This window comes from Coccomyxa subellipsoidea (assembly GCF_000258705.1).
Source record: "Coccomyxa subellipsoidea C-169, whole genome shotgun sequence".
Classification (NCBI taxonomy): domain Eukaryota; kingdom Viridiplantae; phylum Chlorophyta; class Trebouxiophyceae; family Coccomyxaceae; genus Coccomyxa; species Coccomyxa subellipsoidea.
In genome coordinates this window covers 1,567,105-1,585,919 of record NW_005178034.1, presented here as the reverse complement: position 1 = coordinate 1,585,919, position 18,815 = coordinate 1,567,105, and the positions used below count along the sequence as shown (strand labels likewise).

General features: G+C 50.7%; 3 protein-coding genes across 3 annotated transcripts; 1 reads left to right on the top strand and 2 right to left on the bottom strand.

Annotated features, from left to right (window-relative positions):
* Positions 1-1,399: 1,399 nt before the first annotated feature.
* Positions 1,400-9,632, bottom strand: COCSUDRAFT_42448 (hypothetical protein; the record flags this gene model as incomplete). Its single annotated transcript, XM_005647348.1, has 19 exons — positions 1,400-1,566; positions 2,062-2,221; positions 2,605-2,742; positions 3,038-3,143; positions 3,380-3,494; positions 3,714-3,754; positions 4,069-4,186; positions 4,755-4,974; positions 5,365-5,511; positions 5,992-6,076; positions 6,313-6,397; positions 6,899-7,061; positions 7,485-7,538; positions 7,968-8,069; positions 8,312-8,427; positions 8,709-8,787; positions 8,988-9,038; positions 9,262-9,335; positions 9,575-9,632. 19 exons carry the CDS (start codon positions 9,630-9,632, stop codon positions 1,400-1,402), a joined length of 2,079 nt encoding a protein of 692 aa, XP_005647405.1.
* A 2,112-nt stretch (positions 9,633-11,744) lies between these two features.
* Positions 11,745-13,374, bottom strand: COCSUDRAFT_53682 (hypothetical protein). The gene is made up of 5 exons (XM_005647347.1): positions 13,270-13,374; positions 13,099-13,159; positions 12,825-12,983; positions 12,316-12,600; positions 11,745-11,909 (listed from the first exon to the last, which is right to left on the bottom strand). Exons 1-5 carry the CDS (start codon positions 13,321-13,323, stop codon positions 11,851-11,853), a joined length of 618 nt encoding a protein of 205 aa, XP_005647404.1. The 5' UTR covers positions 13,324-13,374; the 3' UTR covers positions 11,745-11,850.
* Positions 13,343-17,467, top strand: COCSUDRAFT_42447 (hypothetical protein; the record flags this gene model as incomplete). Its single annotated transcript, XM_005647346.1, has 7 exons — positions 13,343-13,426; positions 13,616-13,660; positions 14,919-14,984; positions 15,241-15,384; positions 15,935-16,189; positions 16,631-16,864; positions 17,429-17,467. 7 exons carry the CDS (start codon positions 13,343-13,345, stop codon positions 17,465-17,467), a joined length of 867 nt encoding a protein of 288 aa, XP_005647403.1.
* Positions 17,468-18,815: the final 1,348 nt, after the last annotated feature.

The following is an 18,815-nucleotide window of genomic DNA, read 5'->3' as shown; positions in this document are numbered from 1 at the left end:
GAAAGTGGCATGCTTTGCGTTACACCCAATGATACTGTTCACAAGATGAGGGTATGCTGCTCGATTGCCTTCGTTTGTTCCTGTGTGGGAATGTTTAGTTAGATGTGTCTTGTCTGCGTCGCAGCCGGTGAACACGTTCACGATGACGGCGCGCGAGTGCACGAGGGCGCTGAACGAGGCGCGCATGCGCGAGCGGCCGGGGCTGCGAACGCGCGTGGCCTGCCTCGCTGACACGCTCGGCGTTGAGGCGCGCATCGCCGCGCTGGCGCTGATGTCATGGTGGGCCACCGCGCGCCCAAATTGGCTCCGGCTGCGGCTTTGGCAGCGCACCGCGCAGCCGCCGGTGATCGTGGCGGCGGTGTGATGTCAGCGGACGGGCAATCAGAACGGCACACAATGTGACAATTGGGGTCCATAAGCCTGCCATTTAGATAGATTGTCATCGTCACGAAAGGAGATTCGCAGTAAATGTCTTCTGACAGCAGGGTGACGTCAGCAGGGCGGTGTCAGCAGGCAGCAGGGAAAGCCATTCCTGGGGTGGAAAGCCGGGTAATCGGCCAATTGCAGCTCTCTGGACCTGAGTTATCAGATGACCTCTAGGTAGTGCACCCTTTTACAGTATGCATACTATGGAATGTGCAAAGGATAAGCCTGCCTCTGGCGAAGCCTCATTGCCGATGTGATTCTTGAGTTGTTGGGGTTCTTGTCTATGAAAGAAGGGCGTAAAAGGAATTTTTGGGTGCTGTCACTCAGCTGTGCATCTGATGCTGGAGCACGTTTAGATCTTTGATGTTTTTGTTGCGGTAATAGTGTGCACATGCACATTAGGACGGCAGCTGCGTGACAATTGATTTGCCCCAGCAAAATGACTCTTACATCAGACACTTCAGCAGGTACAAGGCAAAGCTGCGGCAGACAATTGTCTGCTCAACTATCTAGAATGAATGTTCCAAAACTTCAAAGCGATATTTCATAATAATAAAAACCACTTCCAATGATCTTCTGCAGAACTACAGCTGTAACTTATCTCTACTTCTTGCTGCTAAGCTCAACACTGAATGAAATGGGTACCGCACACTAAAGAATGAAATCTGACTTAGTAGTGCCCCTCATATGAACAGAGTGAAGAGAAACTCACTGTCATATCAAATCTACCAAAAAATGTAAAAAATCTGCTTGCCGTCTCATCAACAACCCCTGATTGAAAAGGATCCCACTTCAAGCATCGAGAATTTGCATGCATGCCCACTCCTGTTCACTTCCTGTCCACTTTCGGAGGTATGTACTTTGTTTGTGTACTTGGCTGGCTTTGCCAGGGTCTGACTTCCCAATCCCCACTCATGCTGATCCATCAGGGGCTAAAATTTCAGAGAACAGATGATGACTAATGTGTTCACTTTTAGCCCACAGTCTGGATTGTGTCGATGTTCTCAGACACGTTGTCGGTGACTGCTTGGACCTCGTCCACGACGGCGTTGACAACCTCCGCCTTGAAGGGAGCGCGAATAGGGGCCTTTCTGGTCGAGGCCTTGAGGGGTCCAAGGTAGCCCACGTACCCGGCCCTCCCTGCGGCAAAACATCATCTGCTGGCTCAGACCAAAAGCGCCACCAGCAGAAAACGCATAAAGAGGCAGGACATGGCTGTCATGATGACTGCTTTCATAAGGGAATGCCTACAAAGCATCTGCTGCCACAGACAAAGAAGGGCCTCTCTTGTCATTGGCCTTGCTATCGGCTGATCAGAGACGCATCAAAGGCAGAGGTGGCATGCCATGATGACTAAATCTTGCAAGGGGGTGCCTTGTAAGCATGGGAAGGCTTGACTCGGGTGTGACTTGAGGGATGAGCTGCAATAACAAGAATTTTAATTCCTCTGCGGTGCTTGCAGTCTTCAGAACAGTGCCACCTCATGCTCTTCTTGCCAAGAGGCAGGGTGCGTCTGTATAAGGCTACACTTCAAGGTTGCCAAAGCCCCGCCCCTTAATGAAATCTCCAGATCATAAAGCTGCCCAGTTATGAATATGTAATGCCTCAGATATGTTTACTAAGGCAGTGACTCACCGGTGCTGGCGTTGTCGGTGATGCGAGCGCTGTCTGACTCCTCGTACGGGTGCTGCACTACGGACACAAAGTACGCGCAGCCGTTGATGTTCTCGTACCAGTACGGAGAGGTGGTCTCAGACCCGTAGGGAGTCGTCTGCAGCCGCTTCAGACTCTTGTCCTGCGCACAGCAGCAGCCAAAAGTCAAACCTGCTGTTTGGCGTCACCTATATTACTGGAGAACATGCAAGCTCCTTGCATGCATGCATCGGCAGTGCAAATCACTCGTGAAAAGCTTTGGAAGTGCATCCCAATTGTGGGGAGCAGAAAAATATGTGCATGGCATCAAGCATATATTTTGACAAAGGGGCAACTGGATCATCTAGGATTGGATATAGGTTGCTGCAGCGCAACTAGCCATGAGGGCTGGAACAAGCGTTTTATGGTATCACCCCAACATGAAGCATTTGCGTCATTATTTTTCCTCCCTCAAGGCGAATTCAAGTGGCACAGTTTCGTTGTGGACATGCAGTTATAAAATCGCATGCGCAGCAGGGAACTTACGGCAAAGTCATAGAGCCAGATGACGTCGTTCTGGTGGGTGCCGGTGTCCTCGCCAATGATGAGCTTGTTGTATCCGCGCATCATGGACAGGTTGTCGGGGGATGAAATAGACTTCTTGTCGCAGGCATTCAGGTTGTCCTGCACCAGCGAAACTTTCGAAACTCAATCAACTCTGTAGACTGAGGAGGCCTCCACTACTTGACACCTGTGCCTGTTGTTAAACAGTCCAATACAACAGACGGAAAGGCGATAACAACCCAAATAGTCCTTACACTGTGACATACGTCAGTGACCTTGTCAGGCAAGTTTTCAGATTCAGGGTCGGCAGCAACAGTAGACTTGCTAAACTCCGCTAATGCACTCAAAACTCCATATATGGTGCAATGACTGCTAGTATAGTATAAAGTTCTGACACAGGACCAGGGCTACTCACAGTGTTAGTGGCGGTGTTTCCACAGATGAGCGCAGACATCTTCTGTGCCACGTACGTCTGGTTGACGTCCAGAGTGTACACACAGCCACACCGGTTGTAAGGCAGCCTGCATAACTCACCCCAATTTCTATGCAAGGACCCTCTTCTATTATAACTTTAGGCTTCTGTAGCACTTTTGAACAATCCATGCTGTCTTGCATGCATGCACTGCAACTAGAGACATGCTTGGCAGTTGCCATGCGTCCTTGAAGCAGGTGACTTGTGGCTTGGACACTGCGAGTGGTCACAGGCAGATAAGAAGCCAATCAGACACATCAGGTAGTGCGCATGAGTAAGGCCTACTTGATGGAGTTCTTGCCGCCGCGGTCAAAGGTGGGGTTGGCATTTCCACCAACGCGATTGTCTTCCATTCCATTCTCGACACGAGAGATTGCGATGTAGATCTGCCCAAACTCGCCTGCACCACAGCAAATGCTAAGCATCTTTGTTGCTTTCAGAACTGCAATGAATCTCCACATGCGCACCTCCAAACAGTCATGCCTCACAGTCGGAGCAGGCCCATGGCAACCGACAGGAATCATGAAACTGCCATGAGTTGCGCCTTCACTCATGAAGTATGCTGTCATCACGGCCCTTTACAACTCTGCACGTGAAGCCTTGCATATCATTTGCTCACCGTTGTTGGGGGAGAAAGTGATGCCCTCGTACTTGGAGAACCTGCATGCAGTCAATCCTTTCAAGTCCAAGCTGCTTGCCCATATTTTGCACTGGAGTCTACAAGCAGATATTGGGGGTATAGGCATTTGCAAAATTATTATCCATAAAATAGACCCCTACTGCACAGCAGCGCCATACACAGCATTAAGATGCCCGGTGTAGTCAAATGCTCATATAATGAGGACAAAAACTGCTGTACTGTTTGTCCACAATCCACATTTTGATTTGGCGCTCGCTCTGCCTTGATGACTGCATGCCTCCTACTTCTAACGCCAGAATATGTTTGTCGGGGGCCATAAGACATGAGTGCGCACTCGGTGGTTGCTCCCTTGATTGCAGCGTAGCGCCGGGTCTCAAAGCGTGAGGCGTTGATCTCCTGCCCAGGCTTCACCTTGAGGCACTCCGGGGTGATGGCATTGTTGAGGAAGATTGCTGCGCACCACAGCACACAAGCATAAGCCTCTTGTCTTTATTATTATTATTGTTACACGCTTTTCCTGCCAGAAGCAAGGTGCGTCTGCAGACAAGCTGCAGTAAAGGCTGCCAAAATCCTACCCCTTGATGGACCCGACAGATCCAAGCAAGACCCAATCAACCGTGGGCACGGTGCTCAGTATATATATATACCGCCCGTATACCGGCCCCCGCCAGCCGGGGCTAAAAACATATGGCATGCTCCTAAAAAAAAGCAGCATATGTACAGCTGTGTGCTCTGCGTGGCTGCGTGCTGAGACTGTCACTAGGCAAGCTCAGGCGACTGTGCGAAATATAGTTAGCCAAATGAGATGGCAAACATGACCCTCCTGAGGACAGAGCAAGTGCAAATGAAGGGAAAAAGGCTGTAAACCACAGGCGACTCCTAAAGATATAGAATGTTACCAACGACTGAGCAATTGGGCTTGGCATGCATCAATCAAACACCGAGGAGCTTGGTGGGAAGGTCTTCAGGAGAGAAAACATATGCTGGTTCAAGGAGGAGGGAGCATGCCTGTGTTGATACGTGTGAAGCCAGCAGGGCACGAATTAGTCGTGGCATCGTAGACCGCTGTCTCGAACATGTCGGTGAACAGAATGGTGTTGGCCAGAGGAATGAGGTCCTTTTCGCATGCAAAGCCCAGGTCGATCCAGCTCAGGTCAAAGGTGCCGCCGTTCTCAGAGGTCAGCTGTGTTACGGCTGCTGCGTAGAGGGTTCCACAGCTCAGGTCACCGGGCTTGGCAGCCTACACAGACAGCGCATGAAGCAAAAGTCAGTTTGTCACTTGTGATTGCAAGTGAAGACACTGTAGCACAGATGAGGCTGCAAGATGCTTGCGAGACACATGTACACCTGAGGCATACAGCTTCATCAGATCTACACTAATTTCTGACATGCTGCAAATACAGACACTTTATATCTGCGTTGCAAACCCTGCTGCTGCTCTGGGTTTTTCAAACTGTAAAGACCAATTAACGAGCTTTGAGATGCTCAACGTGTAAGCGCCCAGAGCAAAAGAAAGCAAGGGGACTTGCACAGAATTGAAACATGGTAACACAACGGCCAGCGAGACCGTGAAGCAACACTGCACAAGGTTTCATACCCCTAGAGAAGGGTCACAAAAGGGTGGGCGGACCTTGAACATGGTCATCATGGTGTTGTCGCCGTCATCGCCGCCGTAGACCGTGACGTTGTCGGGCAGGACATAGGGCAGCTCCCACGCCATCCGACCCAAGGCGTAATGCTTCTTCACACTGTTGGTACCGTTCGCGTACGCAGTCATCTGCGCAGCATCACGGCAGAGCTCAGTTGGAACAACAGCCCTGGCGGCTCGATGCATGTGAGACTCCTCCTGTGCTAGGCAGCGGAATTGCTGCAGGCTAGACGCGTGGCTTTCGAAGGGGTGTGTTTGAGAGGCTTGGTGCAATTGACGTGTGCAGTAATTTGCACTGCTTTGTGGCAGTGCTTAGCATAGAGAACACTCCAGCCTTTCCTGTGGCACGGGATCGGCATCCTGGCTGGGCAGGTCCTGGTGCTAGTATGCGAAGATGATGGGACTTGAGACTGCGACGCTGCATCTACTTCCGCACAAGCTGTGAAAGCAAATGCTGCAGGCTGAGGCGTCCATTAGATATGGCTGTTGTCTGCTGCTGAAAGCAAAGAGTATGCCTGTGCAATTGCATGCAGGGATGGATGGGAAATATGTTTCTGCATTTGGGAAATACTGCAGCTGTTGAGTTGGGCTGAGGATGGGAGGAATCACCTCTGTGGCGTAGCCGTACTTGTAAGGCTTGAAGAGAGTCTTGATGTCTGCCAGGGTGGTAGTGTTGGGGTACTTGCCAAAGTACCTGCATGCATGCACGCCTCTTAGTCGTGCTGACGCAGCGACTGAGTACCAAATCCCTCCAAAGCACACATTATCGATATGTCGTGCTTCCAGGACTGATTTCCCTCCGACTCTGTAGACCCAGCTCATTGCACAGACATGTCCGGTAGCAGGGGAAGCACGGGTCAAATGTGTGTAAATAAAATAAATATGTGTGCATTCGAATAACTGAGACTGCAGAGGCGAATAAGGGCTCACTTCATCTGGGAGGTGAGCAGCAGGTTCTGGTAACTGTCCAGCCCGCCCCTCAGCTCAGCGATGGTGTTTCGGGTGAATGCCAGACCTGCACCACAGCCACCACATCTTTGATTTTGAAAGATCATTTGTTCCACCATAAAGACACTAAACCCCGGCTGGCGGGGGGCGGTACAAATACTGAGCACCGTGCCCACGGTTGATTAGATCTTGCTTGAATCTGGCGAGTCCAACAAGGGGTAGGATGTTGGCAGCCTTTACATGCAGCTTGTCTGCAGACGCACCTTGCCTTCGGCAGGAGAAGCATGTAACTACAATAATAAAAATAATAAAGACGGTAAATCATTTGCCCAGGACATGGTTGCTTGCATAATATCAGGCTCTTACAGCAGTCACTGTGCCACATCTCCATGCTCGGGTGACAGACAACGCAACAAAAGCAGGCTATGGACTAGCCTCCTTTCTGCAGCACCTCATTCTACCATTTGGCTATGTGCACCAAAACTGCCAAATACTTTGTTTCTAAAGCCTTCAGGGACCTTATCAACAAGGCCGGGATGAATGATTTAAGTGCAGCAGCGGGGCTCACCGTTTGGCTCGTACTCTTCAGAGCCTAAGTGGGTGTTCCAGGGGGAGACAGACCCAGCACAGGGCGTCCACAGGCCACCCCAGTCGGAGAAATTGGTGGGGACAGAACTGATCACGCTCAGCTTGCACGTCTCCTTGTCCTGCTTCAGCTCCAGGAAGTACGCCTGCATAGCGCTGGCATTCTTGTTTAGTCATTGCATGTGAGATTTGCAATGGAGAAAGTGCCAGAACAGGACAGGAAAGGCTGGAGGGGAGTCATTGAGAGGTTGCTGCAACGCACCTAGCCCTTTGGGCTGAAACAAGTTTGTATAATAATAATAATTTTTTATTAAAGAGTTGCATGGATGCATGGACTCATCTTGAAGCTTCTGATGGATTCTGCTGGTGTTAGTATTTTTTCTGTGACTCTCTTTCGAGCAAACAATGTAGCTCAGGATCTCAACATTGATGGCAGGTACTGAGTAGAAGTATGGTGTGACTAATCTCTTTGTCAGGGCTGCATTGCAGTAATCATGGTTGAAATATCCGCACTGATCAATTTGCCGCCGAGAATTTTCAGAAAAGCGTGGAAGAGAACCACTGCACACCTGAAAGGGGCCGAAAGACTCGAAGTGAACGAAGGAGAAGAGCCTGTCGCCAACCTATACTCCACAGAAAGGCTCTCAATTGGTAGGTCATGATACAATTTGTGGCAACCTCAGTTCTGACATGTTGTGGCCTTGCAGCGAACACGCCGTCTGACCCATAAAATAGACTTGGGTGGGGATTGTTTATTATTATTATTAGACGCTATTCCTGCCAAAAGGGCAAGGTGCGTCCTGCAGACAAGCTGCAGTTAAAGGCTGCCACAACCCTACCCCTTGTTGGACTCGCCAGATCCAATAGACCCAATCAACCGTGGGCACGGTGCTCAGTATTTGTACCGGCCTCCGCCAGCCGGGTGGGGATTGGGCAGAGGTTAAAGCCGTTTATCTGCAGCATGACAAGCTGACCACCAGAAAGAAATGACATAACCCCCAATAGGACACACAGCGTGCGAACTCCGTTCCTTTTCAGAAATTGGGGCTTACCGGCAGAAGAGATGTGAAGTCTGGGCTCTGGCTGAAGGAGTAGGCGCCGACAATTGAGCCATCGTTCAACCTCTGAATGGCAGGTCTGCCGTCCGCAGCAGTCTGCCCAGGAATATAGACATTAACTCACAAAATCTTATTGGAGTCAAGATTTGCATGGCAATGAAGTCTGAGGGAATTCTGAAAGTTCAAAGATCATCGGTGCATAGGACATCTGCATGGAGATGCACAGGAGATGCAGAGGAATGACGCATGCAGCAGAATCCGTAAGAGAAGTGGATGCAAAGTCTGAATTCCTCTTCTTGTTTTGATATGAGATTCAGAATTTGTGGCAGATCTGTCACCTCATAGACGAGGTCGCCGTTTTGGGCGACGTGCTGGCCAAAAGCATACTTCTCATCCGGGTTGGCCTTATCGCCCGTCCTGAGCAGTGTGTTGTAGTTCAGGGGCCACTCCTTGCCTGCAAGGCCAGGGTGCCGCCTTTTCTTTGTGTGAGCAGCCCAGGAGTTTATTTTTGAGGCGAGGAGGCTGTCAGAAGGCAAATGCATCTATGAATAGAGTCAGTCAAAGCATCTTGCAAGAGTGAGCAGCTTTGACATTTGCGTGCTCATCGACAGCCAAGCTGCCAGCAGTGGGCACGCACATGTGATCCTCCTTCTCCCAAAAGCACAGTGTAGCTTGGGCAATTTCTCTGCAGATTCTTTAGATGTCCGATCACAAAATCGGGCCAGAATGACTCACCGTCAAGGATGGCGGTTGGGGCCGTCAGAATTTTGTGCTTCTGATAGTCGAGGCTGGGGAAGCCAACCTCAACAGGCACCTGCATTCCCAGTAGAAGAAGATACTGATTTACTAGTACAGACCAAGCTGCACATCAGGCAGCAGGATGTTGACACATATATGAGGATGTATCCGTCAGTATTGCACCGCCAAAGGCAACACAGCTTCCATTGATCTAACGGGTCTACTGTCATGTGGGAAACAAGCCTGAAGAGCACAGGTAGGAAATATGCGGCAGACCTCAAACGTGGGTGCTGGCTCTGAGCTGGAGTCTCCTGGGATGATCACATCCTGCATGAGCAAACACAACGTTCAAATCAAGTAAGCCATTCCACCTGATGATGTGCTGCATTCCAGTCAGTGGCACCGCACCCATGCTGGAACGAAACGTAAGAGTGCATGTGTTGTGCATAACCGTGCTGATGAGTGAGTAGGACATCCTGTACTGGCAGTATCAGCCAGAAGATATGGTTTAGTGATGCAAATCGCATTTAGAGAAGCCACGACTGCTCACCCTCACTGTGTCAACTGCCCGGCGGGCGGCTCCCGCTGCACCCTCCCTCAGAGCATTGATGGCGTCAAGGGTACCTGTGAAGCAACTTGCAGCCCTCAGCAAATTGAGGCTGCAAAAGATTAAAGTAGACGCTCAAGGTTTCTTGCAAGTGCCAAGCGCTGAATCAGCATCTCCAAATGCATACGTTCGCTCAACTGTTGGTGGGACAAGGGAATATCTGCCAGAAGGAGTCCAGCAGGGTCGAATCTTTTGTAGCGAGGATGAAAGAGCAGAAATATTGTCATTGCATTAAATTATTGAGGAATAGGGGAACCTGAGGCGGCGTGGAGCGCTGCGATGAAGACCAAAACAGTGGCGACAAGACGCACCATCTTGTTATGTAAACCTGGTAGACAGGGTTGGGTCGCTTCTCCTGCTCATGGCAAAAGCCCAAAAGTTAACCAGAACTGTAACGAATATCATGATGTTATGGATAGCGCTGTAACGAAAGGCTGCTACTGCGTGCAAGCTGAGACTGCCGTAGAGAGGGATGGCTGTGCTGAACCCTTTCTCGGACCTCGACAAATTTTCAGACTTATCACAAATAGCACCCGAAATCACATTAAATTGAATTCACTGCTTGGTGGGATGACATGAGCAACATTCCTTCGCCGATACAGATACCCAGGGTAGCTAACATGTCGGAACGTGGCTGGCAGCTTGAATAAGTTAGAGCGACGCATAATGTGAGCATAAAAAGCGACAGGGAACAGTAAATTGTCGTATCAAATGCTACAGGAAATTTGAGCAGCGTCATACACCCTACTTAATACACCTGGGATAAGGGATGGCACCCACCTGGCCACCAAGGTCACCTCAACGCCTCGCCAAAGAGGAATTCTCGAGAAGCACCGTATTTAAAGCTTTTGTAGTCCCGATTCTACATTCTCACAGCGTTTTTCCGATGCTAAGCGTTCTGTTTGTCATCCCTTCGAAGTACCCGCCGTCGAAGTATATTCCTTGGGAATCTGCAGCAGCACCTCGCACACAACCAACAACCAGTGGGTCGTCCCCAAGGGGAGGAAAGGAGGCAACTACCTCCCGAAGTAATTCTAAAAGAAGATCGTAAGTATGCGCCTCGGTGCTTGCCACAGTATCTGTACAGTGCCTGGATGCAGCGTTCGGGTCTCATGAATTCAATCTTAGTGCAATGGATGCAAGAGCTCTGATTGCGTATATTGGGCACAAAAGAGCCAAAGCATTGAGGAGTCTGGGCCACTTTGTCACGATCAGCTCATCATGTCTCGTGCATTGCATGGCACGTATATGTGCATGCACCCAGCCAACACCTACTTGATGCACACCCAACCTCAGGTTGGCAACTTGATGTCCTATGTTGCAAATGTGCACACACGGGCTTGCAGATCCATTCGAGGACCTAATCTCCTAGCAGTGCTGCATCTGACCTATCAAAGAATGCAATTGCGCAAGCGTGCAAAAAGTGCAGTGCACAGAGCTGCACACAACTTGCTCAGGGCCAGCTTTGTGGACATGGATCGCGTACATGGATACTGGCATCTTGATTGACACCGTGAGTGGACATCAGGGCAATTTCGGAGGTGCAGGATATAGGATGTGACTCGATATAGGGTGATACAAGAGGCAGACTGCACAAACAGAGCATGCTGCCGGTCTTAGTGCTGGACTCATCACATATCTGTTATAGCCTTTCAGAAGACTATTGTTATAAACATCTCATCGGGTCTGATTGACGCATGCAATGGCGGTGCTGCGGGACGCGAGTGCGCCGCTGGTCCGCTGGCTGGCTTTTGGCGGCCGGGGCCCGACGGTGCGGCGGCGATCAATGTCCCGCGTGCGCGCGGTTGCGGCGTCGGCCGGGCGGGCATCGCTCTGCGCGGCGTGGCCGACACTGTGGAGAGCGTTTGGAAGCGCATCATTGAGCTTTCTCACAACCATTGATGGCAAAGTGCACTCTATTTCTTCAAACTGGATTCAGTGTACAGTCTAAGGCTTTTAATAAGCGCATGTACGGTTTTTGGAAGAAAGGGCTTAATAAATCTTTGAAGGCTGCGCAGCTCTATGAAAAGAAGTGATGACGAAAGAGCTCAAGCAGTATATGATGTTGTGAAAGACTCATGTCATCACAAGTGGAAGGTTTCAGCTGAGCTGAAAAGCTAGGCTGCCGCGGTTCGAGCTCTGTGCTGAAAAGCTTGGCTCCCGACGCTTGCTTTACAGAGATGCAAGTTCAATTTCTTAACCCAGGCCTGGAGCCCACTCTCTTTGGGTTTTCTACTCGTTGGGTTCTCCGCGCTGCTCGAACACTGCAAGACCGCTGCAGAAGGACTGGAAATACTTGCTCAATGAAAATGTTACAAGTTCAACTCCGACAGCTTCTTCAGATAGTTCAGAACGATGCTAACAGAGGCCTTCATTGAAGGCAGCTGTGCAGCTGACAATAATGGTCTCCACTTTCTTGTAGTGTACTAGCCTAAAAACAATGGCAACTCCAGTTATGCCTGAGACAGAAAACCCCATCAACACTTGAACATCAACCTGCGACTCTTGGCTAGGACTGTTGTGAATTTTGTATCAAACACTTGGAGCTGCTTTCTTTCGCTGCGCTGCCCTCAAGATCTCCTGTACCTCGCCTGTGGGACACCACAGCCACAGCATTGTCAGCCACACCGCAATGACAGCAGGAAAACTTGAGCAACATTCACACCAAATCAGTACTCTGCAACAAGCTGCAGGCAAGCCCATTGCAGCCTGCACGCAATGTGAGCCAAGCCCAGGACAGTGCGCATGCAGGGCGCGTCATGACTGGACAGACAAAATGGCAGGCCATGGCATATCCCATCTGATAGCACGGCCATACAAGGCAGTGCGAGCGCCAAGAAAGGAGGACGGGCTGCCTTGCAGTTACAATTTAATGCTTGCAAACATAAGAACACCTCCGGCCCTGGCTATTGCCATTTATGAAGCTGGCAGTTCTGACAATTTAGGTGGTGGTTGCCTTGAGATCAGGGCAGTCGTTCTGTCTGCATGTGCACGCACCCGGCCGCAGCTCGCCGTGCTGCATCTTCTCGACCAGGCCGGTGGCTTCCGGACGGCGCAAGAGCCCGCGCACGTTGCGCAGACCAGTGCCGAAGCAGACGCCGCAGACGCGCACGCCGCGGCCAAAGCAGTTGGGGCATTCCACAAACTCGTAAGTGTCCTTCACGCGCTTGCGCGACAGCGCCCGCCACTTGCCGGTGCCGCCACACATGTCGCACGGCGTCACCCCGGCCCCCAAACACTCCTTGCACAGCGGGATGTCATCGGGACCTCCGCCGCCCTCCCCTGCATTGATGCATGCAGCGTATGTTTGCTTTCAATCTCAATTTTGGATTTGATACCATTTATTCCTGTAAAGACCCAGCCCTGAGGGATAGTCTGCGCATCCTGCAGCACTGCTTCAAAGAAGCACTCTTTGGATTGCGCACTGGAACAGATGACGAGGCTTGTAAGCTTTGCTATAGTGTATGCTTCAGGGAAGACTGCTTCAGACTGAGCAAGAGCAGCACCTTCGCTGGCGTCAGCACCAGATATTTGCAGCGCAAGGAGGGCAGCAGGAACCAGGGCTAATGTTTGGCGGCGATTTGCGATTAGCCGGTGATTGCAACGCTGCTCATGCTGCTGCTGCGGCTGAGAGCTGGTTGAGCAAGCCTCCTCACCAGCTTCCGCTGCAAGGACAGCTGCAGGCGTGAGTGATGAGTAAAAGCAGCCTGGTATTGTTCTCCCATACGCAAGTTTCAGAGCAGGATAACAGAGGTGTGCCGATCGCATCCAAAGTCTCACCTTTCTCGGCTCTGGGTGTTCTCCATCGACTGCTGGTACATGTTCTATGCTGAACGCGGCACTGCGTGCAAAGGACGGTGATTTCAGCTGAATTCAAATATTAAAAGTGACGAGCAAAGCACTCAAGCCATAAGAACAGAAATCACATCTGGTAAAGTATCAAGTAAACACCTGGCAGATTTGAGTACATCCCAAGCTTCCAGTAGTTCCAGTGAGTGAGACCATTATTTCCTATCACAACAATATGATGAAAGCAATAAATTTTCAACAACAAGGATGTCAACACAAGAGCTTTTTCTTCATCGTGGCATCCATCGAGGAAGATATGGTGCGTATCGTGGCCCACCCCCTCTGCCTCGCCTCGGGGAATATCACTCCGTAATGTTCTTGGTTTCGATCTTGTGATCACTTCATCTTTCCTGCAATCGTGCGTGAGGATCGTAGAGCGTAAGAAGATTGTCTACAGAAGCTTCACAAGTTGGAGGCATTGGAGGGAGTGGTAACGCGGTTGCCGCAGGAAAGCCTGAGGGCGCGCCTTCGCAGCCCCATCGGAACCGAACCGGTGCGTGAGGCTCGTCATGTGGACATCGACAGGACGTTCAGCACGTTCTGCAGAGAGTTGATAATTGCAATTGGTTCTGGTAAACAGAAGAGTTGGGTCCCAGGACACCAAAGACTCGAGCAAGTTCCCCGCAGTAGCGGCGCCGATATTTTGCCCCAGTGGGATGGTGATCCCGCGAAGAAAGCCTTTATATATGACTGTATTATACATACGTTGATCCGACTGATATAATTCCTGCGGAAATCTGGGAGTGCGGTTGACAGTCCGCACTAGGTCTTTGATGCACGCGCCCACCTTCGTCAGCGGGGCAGGCATTTGAACGACGTTCTTGATCTAATAATCAACGCTCAATGCACCTCAATAGCTGGTTGCAAGATGGTCATTGTATCCAAGATTGTCTCGGATCAACCTGACCACATATTCCTTCAGATGCAAACCTGGGCTTTACTCAAACAAGGAACCAGGTCCGATCATCTGTCAGCAGCTGCCTTAGTCCAAATCAATTTCCTGGAACAACCCGTAGGAACGTTTCCAATGGCAGGAAAGCATCCCCTAGTGGATCTTGTCTGCCTGCCTTTTCGGTTGACGTGGTTGATTGGTGCACATCTAGTCTGTGTCCACGTTTCTGATGACCTTAGCTCGTATCAAACGTGCTCAACGGTGTACGATTTCTTTGAGAAAGCTGATATGACCCTGATCCTTCTTCTTGCGACAGTACAAGCAAGCTGTGGGGCTCTTTGAGGCCAGGAGAGGAGCAGCAGCAGGAAGGGCAGCAGCCACATGATACCATCATCGTGCTTTGTCCCAGGCGATGCAGGCTCTCCAAGCACTGAGGCATCTGAGGCCCATGCGCACTCTGTGCTGGCCCGCTCCCCACCTCCTCACCACTTCTTAGAGGTGCAGCTGCCTGCTCAGCTTCCTCCTGTGACTATGCGATCTTGTCAGGCCTGCGCACTGTTTAACTTAGTGCTCCTGGGCTGAGAAATGGCTGCTTTGTCAATGCACTATGTTTACACCGCCAGGCAGCCCTTTCTCCCTTCTTGGCGCTCGCACTGCCTCGTAGGTCTTGCAAATTGTCTCGGGCCCTGATGCAACCTATTTGTCACCCTTTGCAGAGTGTGGCAAGAAGGGGGAACACTTTTTGGCTGAAGGGAATTTTGCACATAAGTCCCAAGTTGCTGTGTAGCAGTCAGCTGATCCCCCATAATGTCCCTGAAGGGTCCTCAACCGAGGAGTCCAAGATGTATTATCTGCGCAGGTGAACCAGTACCTGAGCGATGACTTCCTCGGCAGCATGGAGACTCTGCCAGACCTTGGGCTACAGGTTACACTCCCGCCACCTGTGGCTACTCAGGTGCAGTCTCATTGTCACCCTGCTTCAGCAACTTGATTCCAATATTACATTGCTACTGTATTAGATGTTCTTCCTGCCAGAGGCAGGGTACATATGCAGACATGCTGCGTGTAAAAAGGTTCCTATTGATGGCATCTGCGCAAGAGAAGGGATATCCTCCTTGGTGCTATAATTAAACATCAGCTCCCAATCTTATCAAGCGTTTGAGTATGTTTGTGCCTTTCAGGAGCCCGGGCGGTGCTCGGCAGGGAAGCTGCTTGACACGCAACAGACAAGCAGCACTGCCAGCTGGCAGGATGAGACTGACCGGCCGCGGCTGCCCTCTCCTCTCAACCTGGACTTCCCAGACTTCTCAGACATTCTCGGCTTGGTGCGCACACCCCTAGGCAACACCCCTGCTCAGATCCCATTTTCCCCCTCATTCTTTCTCTGCACCACTTGTGTGGCCCAATGCCCTCAACCCAGACCTTCACCCAACTGAGCGCTGCAATGTGCTCACCTCCGTTGGTATGTTGAATTGACATCGTCAAGGTTTAGTTCTTCCAGCAATGGGTGATCGGAGTTGGGTGCGATTGATTTAGGAGCTGCATGGGCCCGAGCCAGCAAGGCCATCGTTCAGCTATGCTGCGCCAAAAGAGGACGCTGTGTCAACCAGCCCCCCGCCCATGTCACAGCGCGAAGCACATGGGTCCAGAAACACCCTGGTGCGCATTTCAATGATATCGTGCAATGGTCTGCTTCACGCCGGAATCAGAGTAAGTAAATCTGAGTGCAGACCAGTGCATATATCTGCAGCCTGGGAGGTGCCGGCTCGCTCTAAAGACAGCCTTGAGGCTTTGGCAGGCTTGTAACCACGATATGGGCATTTGAACTTCAAATCGCAGAGGGCAGTTCGTAATTGAATTCGAATTGCGATGCAGGAGAGCGCGGGCGACAGCGCAGCCACGCGCTACAATGCGCGAGATCACTCGCCACAGGGAACTCGCTATTATGAGTCACGCGAGGCCGCGCATTACTCACCCCTGCTCGCTCACCCCGTCACACCTGTCGTGGCGGCGCGGAGTCCGGAAATGACTCACTCGCCGATGGTTGCCGAGCGGCCGGCGTACGATGCGCGGCACAGCCAGACGGACTTTGCCACCATCTACGCCTTCCTAGGGAGCCTCTTTGACCCGGTGCGCAATTTTTCCAAGGGAACGACTGTTCAGAGGGGGACATTATACATGGGAATCAGCCGCTTTCATTGCCCTCTCAAGCACCACTGGGACTGATCGTGAACCTGCGTGTATGCACTTGGCTCCTGCAAGCTCCACATTTGGCTCATGGCTCAAGGGAATGCAGCATGCGCTCCTTTCTGCCAGATAGAGTTCCTGGCTCTGCATGCAAGGCTGAAGCAGGAGTCACTGCATGTGCTCTGCAGCTTGTACATGTGATTACCACCTGTGCACTGAGGCCATCACTATCAGCACAATAGCAGCAGCTGTATTTGTCTGCAGCTTGTCTGCGGACTCATCTGGCCTCTTGGGGATCATGTTATAATAGGCACATGTTACAGCTTACATGTTACACAACACTACTTTCACATGTAACATTGAAAGTGTGTCTGGCACGTGCAGGTGTGCGCGCAGATCAACCACTGGGACGTGCTGGCTCAGATGGCGCCGGTCGACCGTGAGACTGCGTGCCTGCTCATGCACAACTTGGCCGCCAATCTTGGCGACTCGGCCGCGGTGGCCGCCCACCCGCATTCTGCCGGGGAGGTGAATCCCCCGGCGCCCCCGCTGCGGGGGGCGGACCACCCGGTCTATGGGTTCCCCCCTGCCACACATGTGCCACCTGGCAGCCGACATGTGCGCGCTGCTTACGGGCACATGTGAGCAGTTGGCAAGGCCGGCTGAAGGCTCCTGGAATTGAAGTCTTATGCAAGGCATCTGGGTTTCAATAAGGCACCTGCTTGCTGCCCAAGTGAGTTGAATCAGCAGCAGTGAGAGAGGACCTATAATGCAGAAAGGGTCTTAGTTGTGGTTGCAGATTTAGGGAATTTTTGCTGTTTTCTCTGGCAGATACTCACAGGCATGAGTGTCTAAGTGTACAAGATCAACAAGTCATTAAGTACTGTGAAGTACGGTCATGATGATGCTGCTGTACATAGCAGGATGGGATGTCCCGCCCTTTGGCCTTCCAAAGCATTCTGGTTGAAGCCAGAAGAAGGCATGGTGAAGCTCAATAGCCTCTCCCATTGTTGTGCCCGCCTGTGTAGTGGTCACCAGCAGAGTTTTGTGTTCCAGGTGCTGTAGGGAAAGAGAAGATAAGGTACCTGCAAAGCAGGTGCAGTATTAGTCGTGCAAGGCAGCAAAATGGCGCCATGTTGTTTGTCAGGCATTTGATATTATGGGATTTAGATTCATTTGCAGGTATGTACTATTGTGGCTCTTGACCTTGAGAACGTGTAGGATACCAGGAGGTGTTGTGTTTGGTATCGTCTATGGGCCTTAGTAAACAGGCGCCCTTCAATTCTTTTGCGGTGCGGTGAGGAGTGTTCACGCGGAGTACATCATGGAGAGCAAGGCATACTGTTTAGTAAGGACTTTGCTGAAAAGGCACCCTGAATTCTTTAATGTGCTGAGATCTCAGTGTCACTGTCATTCGGAGTAAAGATTGGGGAATAATGTATCATGAAAGGCATGTGTATGTGGTCTCTGCCCCTTCCTTGATTAGATGGTCTGGCCTTTCTGGCTCTAGATGCCTAATTGAGGAAATGTGTCTGCCAGCAATGGGTACATGAGAAATATGCATGGCGGCGGCAATAAGGATTAGAATGCATGATCTCAGATGGAGTTTCGCTTGCTTTGTGGCAGCAGCAGTCTTTCTTCCATCAGCAGCCTTTATTGCAGGATCGTTGACGTTGTGACTGTCGAGTGAATTTCTCCGTTGCGCAAACTTGACGATGCAACACAGTACAAGCAAACTCAGTTTGAGTCCTGCTCCGTTCGTGTGAGAACTTAAGCCGTTTGCTTTTGAATTAGGCTGATCGGTTAATCTCACAATGTTGTGCATGCAGCAACTTTGCTGATAACTTTGATGGTCTTGTCAAGACAGCGTGGTCTTGTCAAGACAGCTTAGTCTTGACGGTATAGTCTTGACGAATGTTCCTATAAGCAAGCAGGCACGTGAACATTCAACTCAAAGCACTATAGATAGCAACGCAAGACAACACTGTTTCGAGCTTGATGAGTGCATGATGGCAGGTAGAATTGCCCTTGAACAAAGGGGTGGATGTTGGCCCAATGGCCTTGTAATGTCTTAAGAACTGTCATTCAATTGAAACAAGGTGGCACATCCTGTTGAGTATAACAAATGTTGATGATTGGACCTGAGAAATGAGAGGGGTGTGCGCTTACTCACTTGTGATTGAAGTCTATGTGCAAGCCTAGGTTGGTCTTGTCTACAATGTTTTGAGGTGGCGCTGATCAGGCCCTGACATCAGCTCATGACTTGTCAAGGGTTTCGACTGTAAAAGAATATCTTGTCCGATCTCATGCAATCTAAGATTGCATGTTGTGCTAAGGATACACGGCTTTGCTAGCCTGGGGCATCTCATGGGTATGATGGTGATGCATGTACTGTACATGATCATTATTTCATCCGGATTGCAAATTGCTGCAGCGAAGTTGATGCTTGCTGATCTTCTTTTCAGTGGGTCTCAGGTTTCAAGAGAAAGTGAAAGGGCATGAAACAATTGTGTGCATGCAGATCAGGTGTTCAGATGTTGTGATGATATAAATGTCTTGAGGGTGCGTG